Source organism: Pipra filicauda, unplaced genomic scaffold, assembly GCF_003945595.2.
Source record: "Pipra filicauda isolate LSUMZ 115617 unplaced genomic scaffold, ASM394559v2 scaffold174_size2080704_pilon, whole genome shotgun sequence".
NCBI lineage: Eukaryota > Metazoa > Chordata > Aves > Passeriformes > Pipridae > Pipra > Pipra filicauda.
The window spans coordinates 658,905-684,534 of NW_024104262.1; the positions used below are offsets into that span (position 1 = coordinate 658,905).

Genomic DNA, 25,630 nt, shown 5'->3' on the forward strand with positions numbered 1-25,630 from the left:
TCAATACTTGGAACATTCAACTTACATGACTGTATTTTGTTTCTGAAACAAAATTTTTTTAAAAGATGTTTAACTCAAAAAAGAATAAACTATACTATTTTACTGGACTTAAAAAGTCTTGTATTCCACAATAAAACAAACAAGGAATTCAAAATAGGTCAGCCTTACCAATTAATCTAAGGTTTCTGTCTATATTGCTTATCAATGCAAAATTATCTTGGATTTTAGCAGTATTCCTAATACATAAACAAAATTCTTAATAGCTACAGATTTGCATTAAAGCACTCCATGTGTTTAACTAATATGAAGGTCAGACACTAGTTTTTATACATCAGCTATGAGAGGCTAGCATTGGGATAATATCACTATCAAGAAAAAATACTCAACAAAAACAGAGGATAAATACTCCACATGACAACCATTGTCTGAAATAAAATTCACAGGAGATAAAGTACAGCCTGAAGCATATAGAAATATGTGTATAATAAGGGATGTAAACATGTACAATGATCTCTGAGAATAAGATGTTTCAATCTTTAGAATTTCATAAATACTCTAAATGATTGTTTTGAATGTCACAAGAACCAGATTCACCTTTTCTTCTCAAATATTTCCTCTATTTGTAGTGTGAATTCAAAAAGCACTGTACTAAAAGTGTGCTCAAGCCCTACTTAGCTTCTTATCTAAAATCATTGTCTATAGACAGTATAGCACGCCGCCTATAAAAAGAACATTTTTTTGTCTCCTGTGTACTCAATTACAGCTACCATGCTCTCTCTTGAACTTCAATTAGCAAAAAAAGTCTCTCAATTTAAAGGCTAAACAGTTAAGAGTGAACATTTAAATCAGTGATTGAATTTTTCCAACTTAGCAAGGAGAAATGTGACAGCAGCTGTTTGGAAATGCAGGAAAGGCTTTCTAGTAAATTAGAATAAATACCTCACCTTTTGCTTAATGCAAAGTGATTTCATCTTATTATTTTGGTAAACAAGAAAGAAATCCACCTAGCTAGCATAATGGTATTAATTTTTTTTCACAGATGACTGACCAAAATCCTTGCAAATATATTGTAACAAGTCAGCAGTAGCTGACAATGCTCACAATTGGACATAATCACCTAATGAGAGTTTTGCATTTCCACATTAAGAAATATATATCTATCATAAAACTAGCTATTGATACAAGAAAGCTTTAAGAGATTCAGTCATGTGTGAATATAATGCTTGTGTTATTTTCAGTAATTTAATTCAATACTTGCATTATTTACTTCAGGAGAAATCAGAATTTTCTTTAAAATCAGATGATTTGGTACAGTTATTGTATGTCAAGCACAGGATGATGTTTCTTTTTTTTTTTTTTTTTACAACTTGATAATGATTATAAGAGCAGCATCATTTTTTTAAGTACAAACATAATTTTTTACGGCCATAACAAAACTCAAGTGTAGTTTTCTATTATGTGGATTTCAGTTCTGTGTGTTTACAGGCATATTGATTTGATTCCTTGGTGCTAAACTTTTCCATAAAAAGAGATAAAGTCTCATTTCATTTCATTTTCTAGCAGTACTATAGCTTCAAGCGAGTTCAAAGCTGCCCTACATAAAATGTAGATCAGTATTAGAAGTTGGCAATTTCAGTGTTTTAATCAATAAGATGTCACACACACACAGGCTACCACAAAATGCTGTTGAAACATACTGTTCAAAATTTCACCTTTCTTCAGCTATTAAAACCAGTATGAGTCATGCATCCACCCAGTATCCTCAGTTTCTTTACTCATACCCTCTCCCATTGTAATGGTATTGCAGTTTTTTAAATCTTTTAATGTCTGGAAATACAGTTTTGTATCAACCTTTATCTGAAAGAAAAAAAATTCTTCTGAATTTCTTTGGCTTTAGACTCAGTCTGATCATTCACTGAAGGAATGTTATTTTAAAAGTCCCAGCACAGTTCTAAGAGACTGTATACTGTGCAGTTCATTCTTCTTGCTGAACAAAGGCTTGTTATCTCATTTTTTACTTTATGTTCCTAGTGTTCATAATCATATCACCCACAAATTACCACGTTATCCAGTGATCACGCAATGACATGCCACAAATAAAGGTTCTTAAAAGGTAAAAGAAAATCCTACCTTTATGTAGCCCCAAGAAACTGAGAGTAAATAGTTTGCCTCAGGCATTTTTGGTATTTTTTTCCTATGCTACCAATCTAAGGTAATCAGTTCTTTTTTATCTGACACTGCAAAAGACTTCCAAGAATAAAGACTCCTTCTTTCCTAATTCTTTTTGCTAATCTTCAGGTTCTCAGCAACTGTATGCACAGGAGGCATTCTGAAATGAAATCCAAACGTGTGGTCTTCCGATTGTAGAAATGCCATTTGTGAAACTCCAAGCATTCAGAGGCAACGTTGAAGAAACATATTGTACAAGCTGAAGAAATTTCTGAAGAGCTAGGGATATGCATATTTCCTGAACACCAGGACTTAATGAATAATGTATGTCAAGATGCTCGGCTGCTCAAAGACTTGCTCTATCAACAGCTACCAAATAAGGACCTGAAGAGGAAGCCACAGACAGTGGCAGTGATCCCTCCCATAGAGGCTAACTAGCAGCCAATAGTAGGTCACCCTAAAAGATATAAATCCATAGGGCTGGTGTCATGATGTATGGTAATTTCCCATCAACCAACGCTGGGGACTCTCCTGGGCACAGGGTACGTTGTTTGTTTTTTTTTTTAACAGCAAATGCCCTTTATTAATGGCATCCCTGCCTGCAGCATTCACATGCCATTCAAAAATAATCAGACTAAAGTCTTGTCAGTTCAGCAGCATTTAACACTCTCTTCAGTGGATGCACCATCCAAGCAGTTAAAATGAGCATTGTGTATATCCATGTGGATTGCCCAGTGGTTTTAATTTTTCATATGGAAGAAAATTATATTTTGAGGGTTTCTTAAGGGGGAAAAAAATCCCAAAACAAAATCAATAGAGCTATCTGGTTTCTTGAGCAGTCTGTGATGAAATTTTTTCTGGCTTTTATGCCATCTAGATTAAAAACTGATCCACCTCAGACTACTGAGCCAGGCTTCTAGCTTCTACTGTTTTTTTTATTTTAAGAGATAAAAGCAGTTCTTATTAAGCTAAGTAAGTCACATGTCCTACAACTCCCAATGAGTATTAAGAAGTGAGTTAATAAGAGTCCTCAAATTCTCAGTGTATTTCTTCAACTTTTGCTCTGCCTCAGCAGATTATTATAATCAATTACAGTTATAAATCACAGAAAAAAAAAAAGGATTAACTGAAAGAGGAGTGTGTCAGTGAGCTGACTCAGGCATTAAACAAAATATCCCACCATCTGCCACTCAAGATACCAAAACTTGAGAGGAGGAATACATTCTGCCCACAGCAGGAGTGTCGGAACTAGATGATCTTTAAAGTCCCTTCCAACCCACGCCGTTCTATGATTCTATGATTATCTTGCACCATTCTGTGCAACGCACATGCACAACTGCAGCAAGTTTCTTAGTCTTTCTTGTATCAAAAGAAGGAAGAGTTTCCCAATATGACAATGGGCAAAGCCTAAGGACAAACTGAATGAGGTTCAGTGTTCAGCCTAACTCCATACTGCTGATTCACTGGGAGATGCTGAGAACGGTCATAGGACAGGTTTTGGCTGAAATAGTCAGCGATGCTAAGTGCTTGAAAAAGAACTGAACTTGTAAAAATCAATAGGGCAAAGTATGACATAAACAAATTTCATCCTTACAGGAGAGAAATCTATAGCAACTGAATACAATCAACAGATCATCAGCACTTAATGTATTTTCATGTGGAAAGCGTACTGTTTTCCTTAAAATAGATAACATAAAACATTTCTGACACATTTTCTATTTAATATGCACAGTTACACTGGATCTATGCAGCCAGATGTATATTAAGATGTAAATTAAGTTTTGAAATTAAAACTGGAGTTACTAGAGACTCAGCATGACATTAAAGAAGCCAAAAGGTACTTCTGGAAAATATTTATCCTGATTCTTCCAGCTCAGCTTTGTAACACTGCATATAAATCCTGTCTGTGTCTCTGTAGCATTGTCTTCTGATCACCCAGAAGAGAGCACTGCTGCCACCTGCCCAGCATCAACACTGAGAACTGAAAATATGCTGCCTTTCTTCAGAAGGAAATTTCAAGCATGACTTAGAAAATGGTAAAATAATAGCCACTACCCTTTTGGCTGCTTTAGGAACGAAGCATGAACTATGAAAGTTTGATTGCAATAGGCAGTATTAGCAGACATCAGAAAGCCAAGTTTAAAATTATTTTCTCTTTCTTTGCCACTTTAACAGCTATTTCCTCCTTAAATATTAACAACTGTTCCCAATAGTGCAGAACTTGATTCAGATAGGGAATATTTAAAATGGCTGGCATGTAAATTACACTAGCTGTTTAGCAGGTATTAAAACATCTTCAATTTTTTTATCCCTCACAAATGTATGAAACAAAGGTACATCTGTAAGAGAAACAGCTTACTGAATTTATTGAAGTATGATGTTATCACCTAGATCCTTTTGATGTAAAAACATGAAAAAACATTTTCCTCTAGTGTACATATATGTTACAACAATTTATTCTAGCTGCATATTAATTATACTAATATTAGGAAGTTACACCTGCTATTGGCTGCTTACTACTAATTTGTATGATTTTTTCAAGAACCACAGTCTCAACCTCGTAAAACTACCAACTGCTGTAATATAATTTAATTTTATGACTTCACTGTCTCAGAAAGCATGCACTCTGACTTTGGCTACATGTAGAAGTATGACCTTGGACATTTTTACTTGGGAAAGTCACACCAGCACTGATTTACAGGAATAATTTTGGCTGATTTTCATGCTCAATTCCCAGACTGCAAAGAATGAATAATTAGCTTTAGAGGAGGTTATGGTGAATAGCTGAGCACACAGCAAATAGCTTCCACAAACTAAATACTGAGAGGAATTCAAGTTAAGAAAAACAAAAGTCAGAGATTCTTGTTTTTATACAAACATACAGCTGTGAAGATAACGCATAGGGAAGAAGGGCATAATGACATTTTCTACAATGCTTTGAATCAAGCAAAGAATATGAAAATGAGAAACATATAATTTGAAATTACATTAAGTGAGTAATAAAATAATTCAGAAAAAAAGGGGAAGTTTTTAATGAGCATGGTTGTGTGTTTTGAAAGAATTAAGACAATGACCTTGAAATGCAGAAAGATTATGAAGTCACTTAATACCTTCAGCAAATGTTAGCTATTATTTAATCAAAGATCCTGGACAACTTTCTCCAAAAGAGTCACAAAAAGAGGTGGCAGAGATCCCAGGAGCTGTGATGTTCAACCATAGCACACCTTTAAAGACTGCAAAAATTTTAAGTTGTGCCATTTAAAATTTGCAAGCAGGATGGATGGGTAACTTCAGGCAACTTCACAAAACACCAGTCCTAATAACAGAAAAGCTGAAATACACATATTCTACGTATTTGCTTGATAAAGAACCAAGACACAGGAGTGTAATTAATGCCTGTCAATATCATGTATGTATTTGAATGTGTAATATTCTTGTACTGTTGTAGGGCATTTGATTTGTGACTGTAAAATATTCTGCAACAACTCTCCCAGTGTTGAGAGAGGACACATTAAATAGGTTAACGCTGTGATTATAGACCCATATCTAATGATCATAAACAGGCTGACTTCATTTAATGGGACTGCTTTAAATCAGGTTCTGCAAGACTTGAAACTGTTTTATGATACTCAATTTCTTCGCTGGTGTCTGAAACTAAGCCACTGCCACGAAAACTTCCAGAGAACAGAAAAACTGGGGGGAGGGGTGGTTGATGGGATGAACCAAAATGTTCACACCATTCATGTAAACTACAGTTCAAAGAATTTAACTGCAAAGATACCAGCAATAAGGAGAGTGGTCCATGAGTACAAAATGGTGAACTACACTGAAGAAAGCAGAAACCCTGAAGACTTCATAGAGTCTCAACAGGACATCTCATAGTGATAGTGTCACTCCCAGAAATCTGAATCTTCTAGGATACTAAATAAAAAGACAGATACTCTAAATCTCCCATTCTGCCAACACTAGTGATGGAACAGTGCACAAAGCTCTAGTGTCTCTGTTTTCTTAAACTGCTGTCATGTACATTGTGTAGGGAAAAAATTTACAAATATTATTCAGGGGACAGAGAAATTTTTTTTGTAATAAAAGAAAAACCTCAGGCTGTTTAACCTAAACCCCCACATCTAATGTGTAGAATTACGACAATGAGAAAACATAGCACAGCAGACCTGTTTCACTAGCACTGAGGAAGCAACAAGAAGCAATGGAAGACAGCTGAAACTGCCTAAAACTTACTGAGCTGAAACCAACTCAGGATACGCACAAGACATAGGGAAGGCTAATGATATCTTGGGGTGCATAAGAAAGAGCACTGCCAGCAGGTCAAGGGAAATATCCTGCCCTTCTACTCAGCCCTCCTGTGGCCTCAGCTGGAGTGCTGTGTCCAGTTTTGGGCTCCTCAAGACAAGAGAGACAGAGTCAGCTCCTGCCCAGGAGCAGGTTCAGCAGGGCACAACCAAGATGATTAAGAGACTGAAGCACCTCTTTTACAAGAAAAGGTTGAGGGAGCTGGGCCTGTTCAGCCTTAAGAAGAGACAGTTGAGAGGGGACCTCATCAGCATATATCTATATCTGAAGGGAGAGTACCAAGAGGACGGAACCAGGCTCTTCTCGTTGCTGCCAAGCAACAGGAAAAGAGGCAATGGGCAGAAACTGATGCATGGAAGTTCCACCTGATTATGAGGAAGAACCTCTTTACTGTGGAGGTGACCATGCACTGGAACAGACTGCCCAGAGAGGTGATGGATTCTCCCTCACTGGAGATATTCAAGAACCACCTGGACACAATCCTGTGCAATGTGCTCTGGGATGACACTGCTTGAGTAGGGAGATGGGATGAGTGACCCATTGTCGCTTCCAATCTGACCCATTCTGTGATTGGGTGATTCAGTTGCAGTACCTTTCTAACTGTCCCATGGGAAAATTACCATCTGGGTCTTTGCTTCTATGGGTCAGTGATGGGTAATACAGGAACTCCAGCAGAAACATACTTAGCTTGGAGGCTTGTTGCAGCTCTTCACTGCAGCCCCCTGGATTGACTATGAAGTTGCACTAGGAACCTTCAGAGACATGTCTGAGCATCAGTCCTGAATACAAGTGTGCTGGATGTAGTGCATATTGTCCAGTAAGCAGCAAAAAGTAAAGCAAAAAGGAAGACAGCTAAGGGTATCACCAGTTTTAGTTTTTAAAGTTGTATGCATTACAAACAAGAACAGATAGCCTGAAGAAATCTCATAAACCAAACTAAGAGCCTGTCTAAAAATATTAAAATACAATGCCCGTGCCAGGGTGTTAAAACTAGATAATCTTTAAGGTCCCTTCCAACCCAAACCTTTCTATATTTCTACAATTTTTAGGCTGCCCTCCAGATACCAAGGAACAGTGATAATTACCCATGGCAAATTCAACTCCTACTTGTCACAAATACAGCACTGTTTTCACAGCATTAGCGAGCTCCACTGGGGCTTATGCTGGCACAGCAGAAAGTCTCTGCACAAAATGGAAAGTCTACTCAGTGATGGAACATCAAAGCAGAAGAGAATGGTCCTTTCATCCAGCAAGCAAGGGCATGTGGATGGACTCAATTAAGCCAAAAACCAGAGTTGGTCTGGAGAAAGCAGCAGAACAGCTGGACAAGAAAACTCCACTGAATTAGCCAGCCTCACCAAACTTCTCTGCATAAGACTCCATGACTAGAAGAAAAAAATGTAGAATTTAAGTAAAAAATCCCAAACAAACAATCAGGAATTTTATGAATATGAGTAAATTGTTCCAGATGCAGGAATCAGCTGCCACACACCAAGTGAGCAGCAGGGGTGGAGACAAAGCTGGGTCTTGTGCTGATATCAAGAAGGCTTGAACTGGTGGCTGAGAACCGACACCTGTAACTGGAACGAATCCCCAATTCTTCTGAAAGAGCCTCAGTTTTAAGGATGCTAAAGGTAGCACAATTATATTTCTTTAAAAAGACTTCCTTGGCAGGCTCCTGCCTGTTAGAATTACATTTATTAAAAATTATGGAATAGCCTATGCTGTATCATTTTTATTTTACAGATCATATTATTAGGGAATATATAATTCTTATGGATGAAATATGAGAATTTTATGTTGATAAACAGATTGAGATAAAAATGTTCTGAACTATTTTAGGGTAAATATGTAGTAAAACTCAAGAGCTGAGTTATTTAATAAAGCTTCTTTATAATTTTAAATAAATTAAAAAAAGAAAAATACTTTCTGGTAAATACATAATTCATTGTTTGTATTTACTGCCCTCTAGTGATAACAAAAGCATTAGCATGAATATACAAGATGATACTAAATTTTTTTCAGACCATAAATCTCACAATGGGAGATTTTCAGGCGTACCAGAGCAGTGTCTTTAAAGGTATTCTCTACAACTGCAGTATTTTCAATAGACACTCCTGAGCAATTGCACAACCAACAAATTACTCCCTATTTTAACCCTTTGGGGTCAATCCTTTAAAACACAGTCAATCCTTTAAAACACAATATATACCAATCATTTTCTTGAAAGTTTTCCACATAATGATGGAGTACATACGTATATCATAGTCTCTAAAAACCACCCTGCAGTAAATGGAATTTAATTTCAAAAAATATTTAGCTAAATACTGGCAAGTGACAGAATCAAATGCATAACCACAACCATATTATTTTGTTCATGAAACTACTACTGTGACAAGTATCTGACATAAACCGAAGGTTTTTCAAGTTTTGCCCTAAAAACAATGTTAAAAAAAACCTTTACATGGATATACATAGATATATAATCTCACATCACAAAACCCCATTATGTATCACGTCTTTAGACATGTGTCAATATATTGATACGAACATACAATATATTCGCATCACAACCAAATAAGCTATGAAACAACTTGGGAGCAATGACAACTAAACAGACAAAGTAATGCTTCACTCTTTCCCCTTATCCTTGTGGTGGCTCCAACCACCACATTTTTCCACAAGGAAAAATGCATCCTGCTTCTCCACCTTCTCTTCTCCAGGCAAAGTGAAGCAAGGAACCTGGGTGGAAACCTCAGTCTCAAATATAGCTGCACAGTTTGGCTTATATCCTATTCTATGTTTCATTGAGTTGCCACTTTGCCATACTTTGAGTACGGACATTTTCCAAACAATATATTGATACCCACTCCCCAGTTCCCAAAGTGTAGCCCTAGCCAAGGATGTTTTGCCAGGGCAACTAATATATAAAATTAGCAAGTTTTGCTCTAAGTGGAGTCTCAGGGCTACTCCTATGTTCCTCAGCAGTAAGCTCCTATCCTTAATAGACACTTGCACGTGCTCAACAGAAAACAAATAAATAAAAATAATCTAACTCAAAAGATCAGTGTGATCCTCCTATATGTACCTCCTCTGCATGGCTATGCCTAGTTGAGTTCAGCTGTCCAGGGACTTTTAGTCCACAGGATTTAAGAGAAGAAGAGTAAATTTAACAGAGGTACTGCAATGACCTTAAACTTCAATAATGCACCCAAAATTATGCTATACCAACGCTGAAGGAATGCAGCTGTTAATAAATATATTGTGCCATAGAGATATATAATATATATATCATATATATAATTTATATCATCCACAGAGAGATATAATATATATTGTGCCTCTCACAGCTGCAGCTAAACACCAATGTCCTGCAGCACAGAAATTTCAACAACTTGAACCTGCTACCTTACCTACTGAGAATGACTTTCGACAGCTTATTTGCATAAATAAGATTTATAAGCTACATCAAAGTTAACATCATATAAGGGTATTTGTATTTTGGGAGAACACAGTGTAGCTTAAAACTTTTCTAAGACTCCCTGTACTAAATACATAAAGGTATCCACACAAGAGAAACAACAAAGGTGACTTATTCTAATATCAAAATTCTCCCCTACAAAAGAGTACTTGGTCATTTAAATATTGTGAAAAGAGAAATGTTTTTTTTCCCTAAAACTCATCTATAAGAAATCCTGACAGTTTCCTTTCTACCAAGTGGAAAAGATATGGCTGTAAACATGTCTGACAGTTTTTTTTCTCCTTTTCCTACCTCATATAGTTTTGCCTAAGACATATATATGTAATAAAAGGAATATAAAATTCAGAATCATCTGAATAACTTACTTCTATTTTTATATGTATATGGACCCTTCAAGTAAATATGCACCCCATAAATACCTACCATAGCATGCTCACAAAAAAAGTTTATATCCATATTATGCATTTTTCCAGACAGCTGTATCTAGCAAATGTGCAAACGGGTGTGATGCTTCATTCAGAGAGCTGCGATGGCACACTCATCCTCAGACTAATACAGCTATGCCAGTAAAAACTAAGGGTATTCCCATTTTCACACAGAAAGCTGGCTTGCTATGTAAGGACAAAAGACAGTTTCATAGGTATTGCTAGATTAATCTTACTTCTCCTGTAACATGACGTTCTTATTTTAATAAAGCATTCCTAGTGCAGACCTCACCAAATTCAAGCTTTAACAGTTCATCAGAAATATTCCTGAATGGCTGTAATTCCATACCAAAAGAAATGAGTCTTTCAACTGTCTTTCTGCAGTTACGAAAAACAGCAATGATTCTGCAGACAAAAGCAGAGAATTGTGGACTGTGAAGTATGTACTAACATGGCAAAAAGCTCAGTATACACACTGTAGAGACCAGCATTTAGAATGCAGACTGCCAGTTGTTTCATGCAATTTTGTTGGTTAAGGCTACAGATCTTACTAAACCATGGCTGTTGTACTTCTTACTAAAGTGCACGTGATAGTATCATTTTTCTTTCAAGGAAGATTATTCACTAATTGCAATGTGTCCTTCCTACCTTTCATTTGATTATTTATTTAGATGCTCTAAACATGCTCTGCATCTATGCAGATACACAAAATAATAAAGATCTATTCATCTGGAAGAGGAGAAACAACTAATCTCACCCATTACATGCTTACCTCATGCATACAGGGAAACAAACAAAAATTTCATGCTTTTTTTTTTTGTCTGAGCACTTCACCTGAATGCCTCTAGGTCAAATTAAGCAAACAAGCACAAAACCCAAGTGGTTTTCAGTCCCACCGTCAGGTGTACTGTCAGGTTGGGTTTACACGTACACATGAGAGAGACGGAGACAAGATAACATAATTAGGCCAAAGGCAGCTCTGTAGTTTCCTGAATAGCATACTTATTACCAGCATGATTTAAATCCCTCTTACAAGAAGACTCAGTATTTGCATGAGGAAGCTCATGTTATATGCATGTTTCCTTACTCCTTGTCTATCGATACCAGTAATTTGCTTCTCATTCTACACACAAAATCTGAGCACCTTTCTGGGCTCTGTCTTCTTGTGTGTTGTGTGGCAGCTTACAGTGGGGTGCTGCTGCATTCAGATCATGCAGACCTGGTCTGAGGCTCTACTCCATTGCTTGTGCTGGGTTTGTCAGCTGTGGATGACTGCACTACCCAGGCAGCGGTTAGCAGGGTCAGACCAGCCCATATTGGGAGGTGCTGGCCAAGTGCTGATAAGGACAAGCGACACATCCATGCCTCACTGTCCGTCCATCAGAGCAGAAGAGTTCCTTTGGGTTTGGCAACCTTGTTTAACCTTGTGCTGGAGCAGAGCAGTGAGTGCTCAGTCTCAGCTGAGCAGCAACCAATAGCTGAGAAGTAGTTGAAGAAATGGACTGTTAGCATTCTCCATTTTTAGCTACTAATGTTTCCACGTAGCTCACCACCTGTAATACAGACAGGAAGGAGCATACAAAGGATCAGTCTGGCTCAGGAGAGAACAACAACTGAAGGTCAGGAGATGCAGCTGGATGCCTGGTTCTTCCACGAGTGCAGACTTGCAGCGTCACTCTATTCTGTGAGTGTTTTGCTCCTTCCTACTCCACAGCGTGGGCTATGAGACAGGGGCATTAACCTAGAACCACTCTTGTGCTACAAGGCTCACAGCTTGCCAGCTCAGACCCCACTACAGAGCTACAGAGACAGTTTCGCACTAGTTTTTACTTAAGATAGCAACAAATCACACAACTGCTACATCTATTAGTCTCCAATACAATCATCACAAAAGTTGAAATAACTTTGTAGGAGCCCTCTCACCTGGGTGAATTTCACTTCTTTTTATAAAACGAAATTAACAATAAAGCAAGCACCAAGATTATCTCAAATCACACATACATATGAGTATAAACTTATGCATTTCTCATTACCATTGTAGAAGTGGATTTCATGCGAGAGGCACCCTTTCAGTCATTCTCCAGGGTTGGTTTTTTTCCAACATTTTTGCATTATTCAAAATGCATTTTCACAACTGAAAATGTTTCAAATGTTGAAAACACTTTTATGCTAAGTTTTCTAAAAGAATAAATGTTGCTCCTGATCAACTACAGTTTGACAGAGCATCAATAAATTCACATTTACAAGTAAACAATTCTATTGCTAAATCATTATTTTCTTTGAAAATACTCAAATATGGCTTGTATTTAGCAATTTCTAGTACGTACTGTAACACTGTACAGTAATCCCCTTTTGCAAACACTGCTTTTAGCCATGGCTTATAACCAGTTAATATTTTGTATTTAATAATGGTTAAAACTAAAATCATAAATTTACTTTAGCATTGATAATTTAGTTCACTTATGAACTTACATAGAATGTCAAAGCCTTAAAGAAAATTTCATTTAAAATGTAAAACTTCTTTTCAATCAATGATAATTCACTATCATTTTTCTGAACATTAAACTATAATGAATCTCGCCATTCATACAAAATTTGAAACCAAAGGTAGATTAAAAACATGAAAGTAGTATCACATACTGCAAACGGATTAGGTTCCCCTAACAGAAGTACATCATTAGATTGAGGTATATTCTCTGATGAACTTGCAATATGGATACAAAATACATTATTTAAGTAAAAGATTATCTATTAACATTTCATTATTAGTAGGTATTTTATCAAGGAACAAGGTATTTTTCATATTTCAGTCCTCTTAAATAGATACTTTTAAGTCTCTATAAAAATCATCACTAGTTTGGTAAAGATCTTAAAATCAAACAAAAGCAATAAGGTCTAAATAGATATGGCATCATCATCTTTGGCTTACGTCTTTAATCAAAAAGAAAAAAAAAAGCTGGCAAAATTTAGCTGCTGGAAAAGCTCTCAGCAGCACATGAAATGCTGGTAAGACCTCAGCAGATCCAGAAGGACATCAGCCTATTCATTTACGTGGGCACACATGCACAAGTCCATTTTTGCCATGACAAGGACAGAAATGTTAAAACAGCTTCAGTCTGCAACTAATTAAACTTCCTCCCGCCTTCCAAAGAAGCTTTTGCTTAACAGCTGATTCTATCAACTCTTTATCAAAGCGACAACAATGACAAATAAAAGCAGCTTTGGGCTCCATCCTTAGCCTGATAGAATAAATTTGAAGATTCTCACTAGCTCCAACTAGCTGAATTCACATAAACTGCTCAAATGCCCCAGGCAACAGGAATGATGCTCTAGTACCACCTTCCAGGTCTCCCCTTTCCAGCCCCACCCCCCAAGTCCAATGCCATACTTTTGTTCAAACTACAAACCAGAGAATAAAACTGAAAGGGTGTTAAAAGTGCAATTCAGCTGTATAGGACTGTATAGTTAACTAGGGAGTTTACATCTTGTCTAAGGCAAATTCCATTCAAAATATGATGTAACACTTGATAACTTCAGTGAGTATTAAAGTTAATTTCATACTCATTTCGTGAGATTGATATACCTATTCTATTAATTACTGCTCCATTTACTGCCACAAGCATAAAAAGCATATCCTGGCTTTTAAAAACCAAATGTGTTTCTGATTTTAAGACTGTTTTCTCAGCTTGTATTACGTGCTAAGACTTCCCAATATTTCCCAGTTCAGTGTAAGCACAACAAATGACTAGAACAAGCATTTGCCTTGTCTGTTATCCAGTGTATCACTATATTAATCACTTCATATCAAAATATCAGTATAAATCCACAAAGTCTCAGGTCTTGATTAGAAAATTTCCTGAGAGGAAAAGGAATTATGAAGCAAAGCAAAGCCATTTGTCCACATCTGCTAACAGACTCCCTGAAGTCTCCTGGTAGTCAAAAAGTATAAGTCAAAATGGATCTTATCACTTCCAGTGCTGTGGCCTATGAGTCCATCGGCAAGCCACTCAGCAGATACAGCAGAGGTCGGCGTGACTCCTGCCATTCCATAATATTTTGTGCATCAGCAAAGGCATTTTGTGCATCAATGCTGGGCAGGACATGGGGTGAAAAGACAGACTGAGGAACAGACAGATGTGTGTGAAGTGTGCTATTTCACAATAGCCAAGACACTGTAGAAGGAAACGAAGAAAGAAACCAAAAACAAATGCCATACAACTCCTCCCTCAAGAATAATTAAGGCACCGTTTCATACTTAGACACACTATTCAAATGACTGAGTGTAACAAGATTTAAGACCCAACACCTGTCCTATCATCCTGCCTCTGATCAGTCAGGCAGCTTTAGTTTTCTACAACCAGAACATTTTTCAAGCTCTGATAATGATTTCGAGAACAAACCTAAACTGTCTATGTACATCAGCATGCTATTATTTATACCACATCTATACAATCTAAAAGACATATAAGAACACAGTATCTACCTGGAAAGACAAAATGTATAGATGTGGTATAAACAGAAGCATGCAGTTCCACTCTATCCCAACAGCATAGTTTTATTTTGTGTTGTTATCATTCCTATAACCTATCTTTCACAGCCCTGTGAAACAAAGATCAGAATATAAATGTATATTCCTGCCACCAAAAATAAGAGAAAAATATTTATTTTAGCCCCCAAATGTCAAGATTTGTTTCTGCACAAGTTTTTCAGAGCACTTTGTCATCTTGCATTTTAAATTTATCTTTTCCATTTTAAAAATCAAGGTATGTGCTGAAAGCTCTGCTAGAAATGCCAAGCTCTAACTACGTATCAAACAACTGCATCATCTTCACAGTGATGAGCTTAAAAGAGTTTTCCTATAATAAAGCCTCTGAAATCTTTTCAGCAACCAAAATTAGCTTCACAAAATCCCTCCCAGCTAGAAAATATACATATTTGTTTTTACTGATGCTAAGAAATGGGTAAAAAATAACTACCAAATTATGAAATGCAATCTTATCTGGGTACAATATTCAGACACACAAAACTCTGGCCATGCTCCATAGTATAGGAAAAATACATTCATTTTACTGAGAAATCTAGGTGTTGGACTTTAAGCAGCCAAAGATATATTCTATGATTGGTGTAATAATTCGTCACACTAATATTTCTCAGGAGTAAACGTGCTTATGAATTTTCCAGCTAAAGTTTCCATTGCAAGTGGAAAAATAATTCATTTAAAGACAGCCTTACATACTTAATTTCAGATTTTGGTTTTTTGTAAGCTGTCTTATTGCAAGTGGTGTGTTTCAGAAAATCTCCAACATGCGATACAGAATAACTTTGTAAATTTAGCAAAGATAATTTCCACCTTCTTTCTGAGCCACAATAGCCTGCATTTACTCCAAAATGGCACCCTCATCTCTGCTTGTTGCCATGGCCACACCATATGTCAGACTTCCCTTTTTCCCCCAGGACCTGTTTGTTTAAGACAGGCCTAGACACCTCCTATTAGAGTGCCTGGATCAGCAGGGCGGGCATTCCCATCAGCAGCAGTGGCGTGAGCCAGCACCATCTGCTGAGGTGATCAGCATGCAGCAGAGGGCAGAGATGCTGAGGAATCCAAACATGCCCCAGCCACAGGCAGGGGCTGCTTCCAGACACCTGACAAGTCATGCAAAAAACGCATCTGGATTTGGCTGCAGCAGTACTTTTAATTCTAGTGTTCTGTAACAGCAAAAGCTGAACATGGGTATGCTAAGAAAGAAGAATCCCAGGGAGCTACAAGTTTAGAAAGCAAAATGAATACTTCATTTTGCAAGATCTCAAGACAGACCTGTCTGTCTACCTGTTTCTGAGATGCTTCTATCAAGCTTCAAAGAAGTGAGCATTTGAAAAAATCTGCTCATCATTAACTTTCAAATGTGATTCCAGTATTTTATAGTTTGTTTCATTCATGTCAGCTACCAAACTGAAAATATTGTTTCATATGTTCCTGTAGAGGAGGTTTCTTTGTGCATGGGGAAAAGATGGCCCAAACCAAAACTTTGTCAACTCTCACACTACTCACGCATCACGCTTCTGATGGATCAGGGCTTACTCATTTTACATTAGATAACGAAGTCACCAATGCCACTATTATGACCATAAAGCCAACAACAGCCATAGGTTCACAATACTACTGACAAACTCAAGAACAAAAAACACCTACAAACCCAGCAGCAGTAAAGCTTAGAGCCAAGTCATTATCCTTCAAAATCATTTGCAGAAACATTGTCATAGGTTATAAATCTGAGAGGTGAATTTTTCTTTCCCTGCTTCACTGTAAGAAAAAATGGAGTTGGAATGGAAGGGTGAAAGGGGAGGTCATTAGCTTTACAAAAGATGTAGCCAGCCAAGCTACATTCCATGCTAATGGCCCATTTGAAGGCTGGAGTGAGGGGGGGAAGGAGTTTGAGATTTGGGGAGAGCTAGCCGCCTGGGACAGAGGACAGGTCAGACCACAAAGTGCTTTCACCGGGACGGAGACAGGGACTGTATTCGGGCTTTTCTGGAGGAAAAGCCTGGGAGCCAGTCTTTCTGATTCTTTTGTCCTGGTGAGGCCTGACCACCGGCCCTGCGCCACCACTGCCTCGTGACTCCAGCCGGGACCTACTGTTTGTTTTGTTTGGTTTTTTTTTCCCCATCAGAGAGGTCTGCGCTTGCTGGGAGAGGAGGGGAGAGCCTTGGAACACCGTCATCTGGGAACAGTGAGTCCCGTAGGGGTGAACCGCTTTCCTTTCTGTTTTTCTCCCATTGACGGAAGGGTCTCCGTTTTCCTTTCGGCTTCTCCCGCGACCCGAGACCACCCCCCAGACCCCTCCCCCGCGGTGACCGCCAGAGCCCGACAGCGCCCCCTGCAGGGCAACACAGGGCACTGCAGGCTCTGCACCTCCAGTGACCCAACAGCGCCCCCTGCCGGCCACGGTTAGGACTGCGCTAAAGGACAGAGAAGTATTCGTTCAGACTTTTTTGTTGTTGTTGTTTTTTTCCTAGGATTACTGTCTAGTTTATCTGTGTTCTGTTACTGTTTCTGCCAACATACATATATCTTTTAATAAAGGGTTGTTATTTCTTCTGTTTTTTTTCCAAACTTCGTCGATTAAAGCCCCTTAATTTTGAATTTACAATTGCTGAGAGAGAGAAGTTTGGTTTACCTCATAACTCATCCTCTTTAGCAAACTTTCCAGTCTCTTCAGACTGAGACAAACATACAGCAACTTTTTAAAAAAATAATTATAAAATCTTTACAAAAAATAAGAATTAAAATGTTCCTTCTATTTGTCATTATTTATCACAATGCAAATACGCTAACTACTCAAAACATTATTACATACTTTAAAAGTCTGTTTTATAGTCTGTTTTGGCAATTTCTTTTTTAAAACATACTCAAAGATGCCCAAGTCCTCAACATCTACCTAGCAGCCTACTTTTCAGTTGTGTCTATTCCACAAACGTTTTTACTCTATTACTGAAAGAGCACTACCTTGCTATTTTTTTTTTCCTTACACTAATCTCTATTGTGCCTTCTGATTTCTACTCTTTTCTGTTGGAGTTGCACTATTTTTTCAGTGCTCCACGGATGAAGTTTATAGAAACACTGCTAAAGGGCACAGACAAAATGTCACCTAAGGTGTTTATCCCTTCTGTGTTCTGATCAGCTCTGAAAACTAACAACTGCTTCCTTGGTCAGTAAGTACACATGAAATCATATCCTCACTAAATTGCTCTTCATTTGGACCACCCTTTGAATCGACAAAGGGGGGCTGATATATTATGAAAAATCATTGTTTCTACATAAAATAATCCTTCAGGATGAGGTACCCTTCATTTTGTATTTCACAATGCTGATTATAAACTGATACCGTGAGAAAAAGAGGAAAAAATATATAGTATCTTTCCATCTAGTCCCTGCAACTAAAATAACTTTTTCAGTACCAAACAGTGCAGTAATGCCTTCCTGAATCTATCGACTGGTATCAGTATACAACAAGAGAACCATATTTCATTATCATCATCATCATGGCTGGGCTTCACAAATGAAGATTTGGGAAGGGCTCTACCCACATTTGTTACAAGTGCGCTGGTGGCTAAAGAGGTCGATAGGAGACAGACAAGTCTGGTTGCAAAAGGCACAGCAGAAAGACTCCTTAGGTGGTATATTCTGCAAGGCACGATTCTTTCTATGTTGTCTTTTCTCCTCAAGAGCAATCCTGCGTGCTTTCTCAAAGGAAGCAGCAGCATTATAGATAGTGTGTCTCCAGACCTCCCAATTGGAGGCCAGAGTAGACTAGTGATGATGATCAATATGACCATGGCTGAGATGTTGTTTCAGGAAGTCCTTGTATCTCCTCTTTGAGATTCTTCTCTTGCAGCAGCCGGTGGCAAGTTCAGCATAGAGCAAGATCTTAGGGAGGCAGTGGTCCTTCATCCTTGAGACGTGTCCTGCCCAACACAGCTGTGTTCTCAGCAACATGGCCTCAATACTTGTGACTTGTGACTAATACATCTAGAACAGATGTATTAGTCACGTAATCTAACCAGTGGATGTTTAGGATTGTATGGAGACAGCATTGATGGAAGCGTTCTAGGAGTCGCAGGTGGTGGCGGTAGATGACCCCTGATTCGGATCCATATAAAAGAGTAGACAGCACTATGGCTCTGTAAACACTGATCTTGGTACTTTTCTTCAAGTGTTTATTATGCCATACTCTTTTATGGAGTTTTCCAAAAGCACTCTATGCCTTTACTAACCTGTTGTCTATCTCTCCGTCAATCTTACCATCCGAAGAGATGAGGCTACCTAGGTAATTAAACTGTTGGACTGATCTGAACTCTGATTTGCTAATGGTGATATGGGGATGATGGAAGACTTCCTGAAGTGCAGGTTGATAGAAAACTTCTGTCTTCTTTAAGCTGACTTCCAGCCCAAAGAGCTCAGCAGCGTCTGCAAAGCAGGATATTAAACGCTGCAGAGCTGCTTCTGTGTGAGCGACAAGGGCAGCGTCATCAGCATAAAGCAGCTCCCGGACAAGATGGTTTAAGGGGGTTTAATGGGCCTTCATTCGCCTTAGGTTGAATAGGCTTCCATCAGTATGATACAGAATGTAGATACCATCTTCATCATTGAGGTCTGCCATGGCCCTTTGGAGCATCATGCTGAAAAAGATTGTGAATAGGGTTGGTGCAAGAACACAACCTTGTTTCACACCACTGGTTATTAGAAAGGGCTCAGAAAGTGCATTGCCATATCTGACTTGGCCACGCTGATCCTCAGGAAGTGAGATGATCATTTTAAGGAACTTGGGGGGACATCTTAAACGTTCCAAAATCTGCCACAGACCTTTTCTGCTCACAGTATCAAAAGCCTTGGTGAGATCAACAAAGGTAGCACAAAGACCTTTATTCTGTTCCCTGCACTTCTCTTGCAGTTGTCTGACAACAAATACCATGTCTGTGGTACTCTTGTTGGCTCTGAAACCACACTGGCTTTCAGGTAGAATTCCTTCTGCTATAGGGGGTATTAATCTGTTCAGAAGTATTCTTGTGAGGATTTTGCCAGCAATGGAGAGCAGAGCAATACCACAGTAATTTGAACAGTCTGATTTATCTCCTTTCTTCTTATACAAAGTGATGATGACTGCATCACTCAGGTCAGATGGTAGTTCGCCTAGTTCCCAACAGCACATCACAAACTCGTGAAATTTAGCATGGAGTGCTTGGCCCCTATGCTTCCAGACTTCAGGTGGAATTCCATCAACCCCAGCTGCCTTGCCAGTTTTCACCTGCAGTATGGCCTTGAGGGTTTCTCCTAATGTGGGGGCAATATCCAATTCAATCTTCACCGGTTGTTGTGAGATGGACTGAATTGCTGAGTCTTGAACTACACAGTTAGTACTGAAAAGAGTCTGAAAGTGTTCAGACCAGCAATTCAGAATGGAGGTTTTATCTGTCAGAAGCATTTGACCATCTATGCTGAGTAGAGGGCTTTGGACTTGGTATGTAGGCCTGTATGCTGTTTTCAAGGCCTCATAGAATCCTCTGTGATCACCTGTATCTGAGCATAATTGAGTTTTTTCAGCTAGACTGATCTACCACTTGTTCTGGGTGTCACGGAGTTTCTGTTGGAGCTTGCTGCATGCAAGACGAAAGGCTGCTTTTCTTACATGACAAGATGGCAGTGCAAGGTGTTCTTGGTGGGTGGTTCTCTTCTTCCTCAACAATTCCTGGATCTCTTGATTGTTTTCATCAAACCAGTCCTTGTTCTTCTTGAAGGAGAACCCTAAGGACTGCAGGATGCTGTTTTTAATATGTTGCCAAAGTGTTCCAGTAGAGGGATCTATAGAATCTATAAAGTGATTTTCGAGCCTAGTTTAAAGATTTGCCTGGAATCTGTCTCTCACTGTAGCTGTTTGAAGATTCTTAACTTGGAGTCTCCTCCTTAGGATACCGCCCCTTTTAGGTTTGAACGTAAGGTTGAACTTAAGTTTACAGTGCACAAGTTGATGGTCTGTTTGGCATTCTGCACTAGGCATCACGCAGCTTTGATGGACATCGCAAACATCTCTCTGTTGCACCAGGACATAATCGATGAGGTGCCAATGCTTAGTTCTAGGATGCATCCAGGTTGTCTTCAGACTATTTTTCTGCTGAAAGATAGTATTAGTGATGATGAGCTGTTGCTCTGCACAGAATTCTAGCAGAAGGTGACCATTATCATTGCAGTTTCCAACACCATGCCTCCCTAAAACTCCTTTCCAGGCTTCAAAGTTCTTTCCTACTGTGGTGTTGAAATCACCAAGGATAATGATCTTATCATCTGTGGGAATCTTCTGGGTAAGGTGGCGCAGGTCAGCGTAAAATTTATCTTTTTCAGCAGGGTCAGCTTGGAGAGTTGGGGCATATATACTAAAGAGCACTACGTGTTGCTTGTTGTGTAATGGAAGGCGTAAGGAGATAATGCGATCAGAATGACCTATTGGCAGATTTTCAAGTTTAGGAACAATGGAGGTTTTAATCATGAAGCCAACTCCTGAAAGATGCCTTTTGGTTCTGGGTTTACCTGACCAGAAGAGTGTGTAACAGGCACCATGTTCTCTGAGGTTGCCTTCCTCGTGAAGGCGAACTTCACTGAGAGCAGCAATGTCGATGTTGAGACATGACAGTTTGTGGGCAATTAGGGCAGAGCAACGCTCAGGACGTCTGCTATCCGCAGAATCAAGCATGGTTCTGATGTTCCAGCATGCGAGTCTCAATTTGGGTACACCTTTGAAGACAGGTGTATGCCTTTGTCTCTTGATCTTTGTGTGACCGCATTAGTAGAAGATGCCCATTGGCCGCGGTTAACCAACTGGGTGAAGGGTGGAGATGAGCTTTGGTTAGGCCACCTTTTCTAGGCCCCTCTCCGAGTGGAGCAAGCAGTGCTCTCCTTGAAAAAGGCTGCTTGGTCATTCAGGATGCCGCCGAAAGAGACTGTCATCTCTGGTCAGACTCAGGCAACCAACGTCCTGAACCGCCTGCATGCAGGGTTGGGTCTGCAGCTTCCAGTGCACCTTTCACCTGCCATTTCGACCCTCCCCCGTCGCTACAGGGCTCTGCAGATGTGGGTAAAACCTTTGAGCCTGTGCAGTGGATTTTTTACATGAGACACAGTTTGCACAGAACTGGACCCACCCTTTAATCCTAAGGTTCATCTGCCAGGGTCGAGTGAGCTTGGACGGTGGCAGCGAGGTCCTCAGGATGTAGATTTAGTTAGAGTATCCTTCTCTTATATAGATGGTCTTGCAGGACTAAGCGAGCTCCATCTGCCCGGGTTTGGAATAAGAGTTGTCCTTCTCTTAGGATGACTGGCAGAAGGCCTAGTGAACTCATCCTGCCCATGGACATATTATATCTGACCTGTCTGGCATGGGAGACCCTGCCAAAGGCACGAACCATCACCAGCACAACTCGCAACTGCATAGAGATACACAGGCTTCTTTCCCTCTAAAACGGTTAGGGCAAGCCTTTTACTCCCTACTTTTCTGCTGCCCATCTATACTCAATCCCAGGGAGATACCTAGGAACATTCCTTTGTCCTGATCACCCTTTCAGGTCGCAATAAATATAACCAAAACATACTGAACCGGGGCAGTAGCCGCAGGTGAGCCAAAAACAAATCGTTCCAGCCCTTGCACCCATCCAAGACTTGGGTACCTCCCAAGGCACCTGCCCGGCCAAGACCCCCCAAGCCCCCCAGAAGAACCCATTATCCACCCTGACCTTATTCTCCCTGCACCGTGTTACCACAGATCTTCTCACACATTGCTCACCTGCGACACTCCATGCAGGACTGCCCTGCCCGCTCTCCCGCCAGTCCAAGGACCCCCACAGCCTGCCCGACACCTCCCCCTTCCCTTAAACTGGACTGCAAACCTCTGCGTGCTCCAAGGCTCCCCCTCTCCTCTCCCACGAGGGCGCAGTCCCCACCGGCAAAGCTCCCCCTCTCCTTTCCCCTGTCGGAGGCCATCCCGTGCGTCTGGGGCCCACACAGCTCCACACGTCCAGCGTGCAGCCATTTCATAATAGAATTCTACCTATTCTCTTTGGGGTCCTCTTCTTAGAAGCTGATTTATGGTAAAGTATCAGTATTGTTATTCATCTTGCTCTTTCCTGGACATTAGAAAAGATATCTTTGTTACAACTGTTAATTCTGAATCACAAAAATCAAGTTTACAAAAATGTTAGCATCTCATCTGGCAGTGTGAGGTTGTCTGTAATTCTAGGTAAAATGATTGCATTAAGTCTGTACAGTCAACCTTGACCACAAGAAGATCACGTTAACACCTGCTTTTACAGCTCCCTTCAATCATGTAAACTAATTCAATTAAAAAGCACACATCATTATATCCATCAAACAATACTCCTAGTGCAAAGGTTAGGAGGCTGCAGTTAACCAAATACATTTCCTGTAAGGTAAGGCTGTTTATTCCAGAATAAAATGAACATTGACTTTGTTTCAAATGCTTTATATGACTTTGAAAAACCTGCTTGTAAATTTATTCAAGAAGACAAACCAGGTAATAAGAAAATGTCACTGGTTAGCCTACGGTGCTTATGAACACAAGCAAGCAAAACCATTAACACATGTTAAACTAGTGATGGTAAATTATAGAAGAGGTGAAAACCAGCCTGGACTAGCGTACATCAACATAATTGCTGCCTCATTAACGTTTTGCCAATGTCTAGTGTTGATGAGAGGGGATTACATTCTGATGTTTGTGAAACCTGCTACTGACCTTCCTAGATGAAAAACCTAACTTCAATGCGGATGCAGCAGGGAGCACAGGAAGCCTTGCCACTGGGCTGTGCCATGCAGACACTGACTGGACAGCACACCTGAACATGTGAAAGCAAGATCCTCTGAAGTACTTCAAGTCTTGGACTGCCACAAACACATTGTAACCACTCAGCCTCAGTTGCCCAATCTGCAGAACAGAAATATTTTTGATCTGTATATCAAGTGATGTGAATGTCATTGTGTATCACTATGTGTAGCATAGTACAGGTTCGTTGTTTTTTTTTAAACATAACTTCCTGTACAAGTAGAGGAAAGAAGGACCTTAAAGATCCATGTTGTTTCACAGGTAAAAAGCTAGCTCAGATATTGGTGTTTTATACTGTAGACTGCTTTACATAGATTCATAAACTGTTTCCATACTTCCTATACAGATTAGAAACTATCCTTGACCGGGAAAGATGACCTATTACTAAGCAAAACTACATACATGTATTATTTGCAAGTCTGATATTTCTTATTATAATAAAAAAGCAGAACCTATCAAATTTATCTGGAAAGTCTGCTTCCAGTTTAACTTTCCTTTGTCCTCTTACTTTCCATTCCCAGATAAAACCAATAGCAAAAATGCATAAACCAGCAGCCTTTCCTATAGCAATTATGAGCAGTGTTTAGATGACAGTACTGTCTTGCTGTGGGATCTTACAGAAGTATTCAGCTAGCTCTTTCATTATCTGGTCATATATTAGTGGGCTACAACTTAATTAATAAAAGTAGCAAGCTGTTTAAATTTTATTTGCAGATAATCTTGTAAACAAGTCCTATATATTAGCTTGATTCAGTGTTGCTCCACTGCTGGTGGTTTACAACAGATGGTACCATTGCCTATGCAGCTCCATTTCAACACCTGGAGCAGGCAAGCAGAGACAACAGGCAGAACTTTCACTAGCACAGCAGTGCCTCCCTTGGCTGGAGATACAGATGAAGCAGTAGTCCCCATCACAGCACATCACTGCCACCAGGCACATAACAAGGCAGCCACAGGGAAGCTGCAGCTGAACTGCTCAGAGTTGAACACAGCTCAAGAGGTGCTCGCCATCACCCTGCTCACATGGTTTCAAGGCAGTATGAGCATGACTTTCCATCATACCCTATCTTGCCTAGATTCAGTTTTGTAGCTCCTTGCATGACTGGTTGCAAGTTAATCAGAACTGGGATCAAGTTCTACTGAGATATGCTCTATTAAAAAAACAAAACCAAAAACCAACCAACCAAAAAATGCAGACCAAAAAATATTCATCCACAACACACCTAATTCCGTGGTAAGCCTCCTAAACACAGAAAGTTTTGGCAGATGATACCAAAACCCCTACTAATGTAACTGAAGCAGGAGAACACTTTCTTGGTGCAGTTTCTTTGAGAGACAGAATCTGAACTGATATTTCAGCAAACACCACATTTATTGTAACAAAACTTCATATAATAGCAGAAGCTGTCTCTTATTGGAAACACAAAATTTATTAAAAAGGAAAAACAAAAAAAAGAATGGCCACTGCTTTCCAAAATGCTTCATATCTTAGTCTAAACTTGACTAAAGCAGCACACCAACACAAATACAATGCAGGAGTCCTTGGCTCTAAATACTGTCATAAGGAGCCATAAGTATTTAGATAATTATCATACCTTTCAGTTGTCACAAATATCACCTTATTACTAAGCAAGAAGTTATTAAATACTCATTCCTGTGAAGAACCTTTCCAAGTAAGACGTTCAAAAAAAAAAGTATTTTGTAAATGTCACAAAAAGGCACATTGACATTTTAACTTTAAATAATTCAACTCCTGGAAAAACTTTCTAATTTTAAAATCCTTTATTATGGTAGTTGAAAATAACATTATTTTCCCACATCAATTCCAGTTATTTACTTCATAACATTTTGTTTGTATTATT

The 25,630-nt window shown here is 39.2% G+C and overlaps 1 protein-coding gene across 7 annotated transcripts in view; it reads right to left on the reverse strand.

Moving 5' to 3' along the window:
• The window catches only part of PDE4D (phosphodiesterase 4D), a 389,547-nt gene that overhangs the window by 18,268 nt on the left and 345,649 nt on the right, over positions 1-25,630 (reverse strand). The window contains exon 1 of one of the 7 annotated variants that reach the window (XM_039379748.1): positions 2,131-2,501. The exons of the other annotated variants lie outside the window; for them this stretch is intronic. Coding sequence (XP_039235682.1) covers positions 2,131-2,178 — 48 coding nt within the window. The 5' untranslated portion in view covers positions 2,179-2,501. Of the gene's footprint in view, positions 1-2,130; positions 2,502-25,630 lie in introns of those variants that run through there. 7 annotated transcript variants of the gene reach the window in all.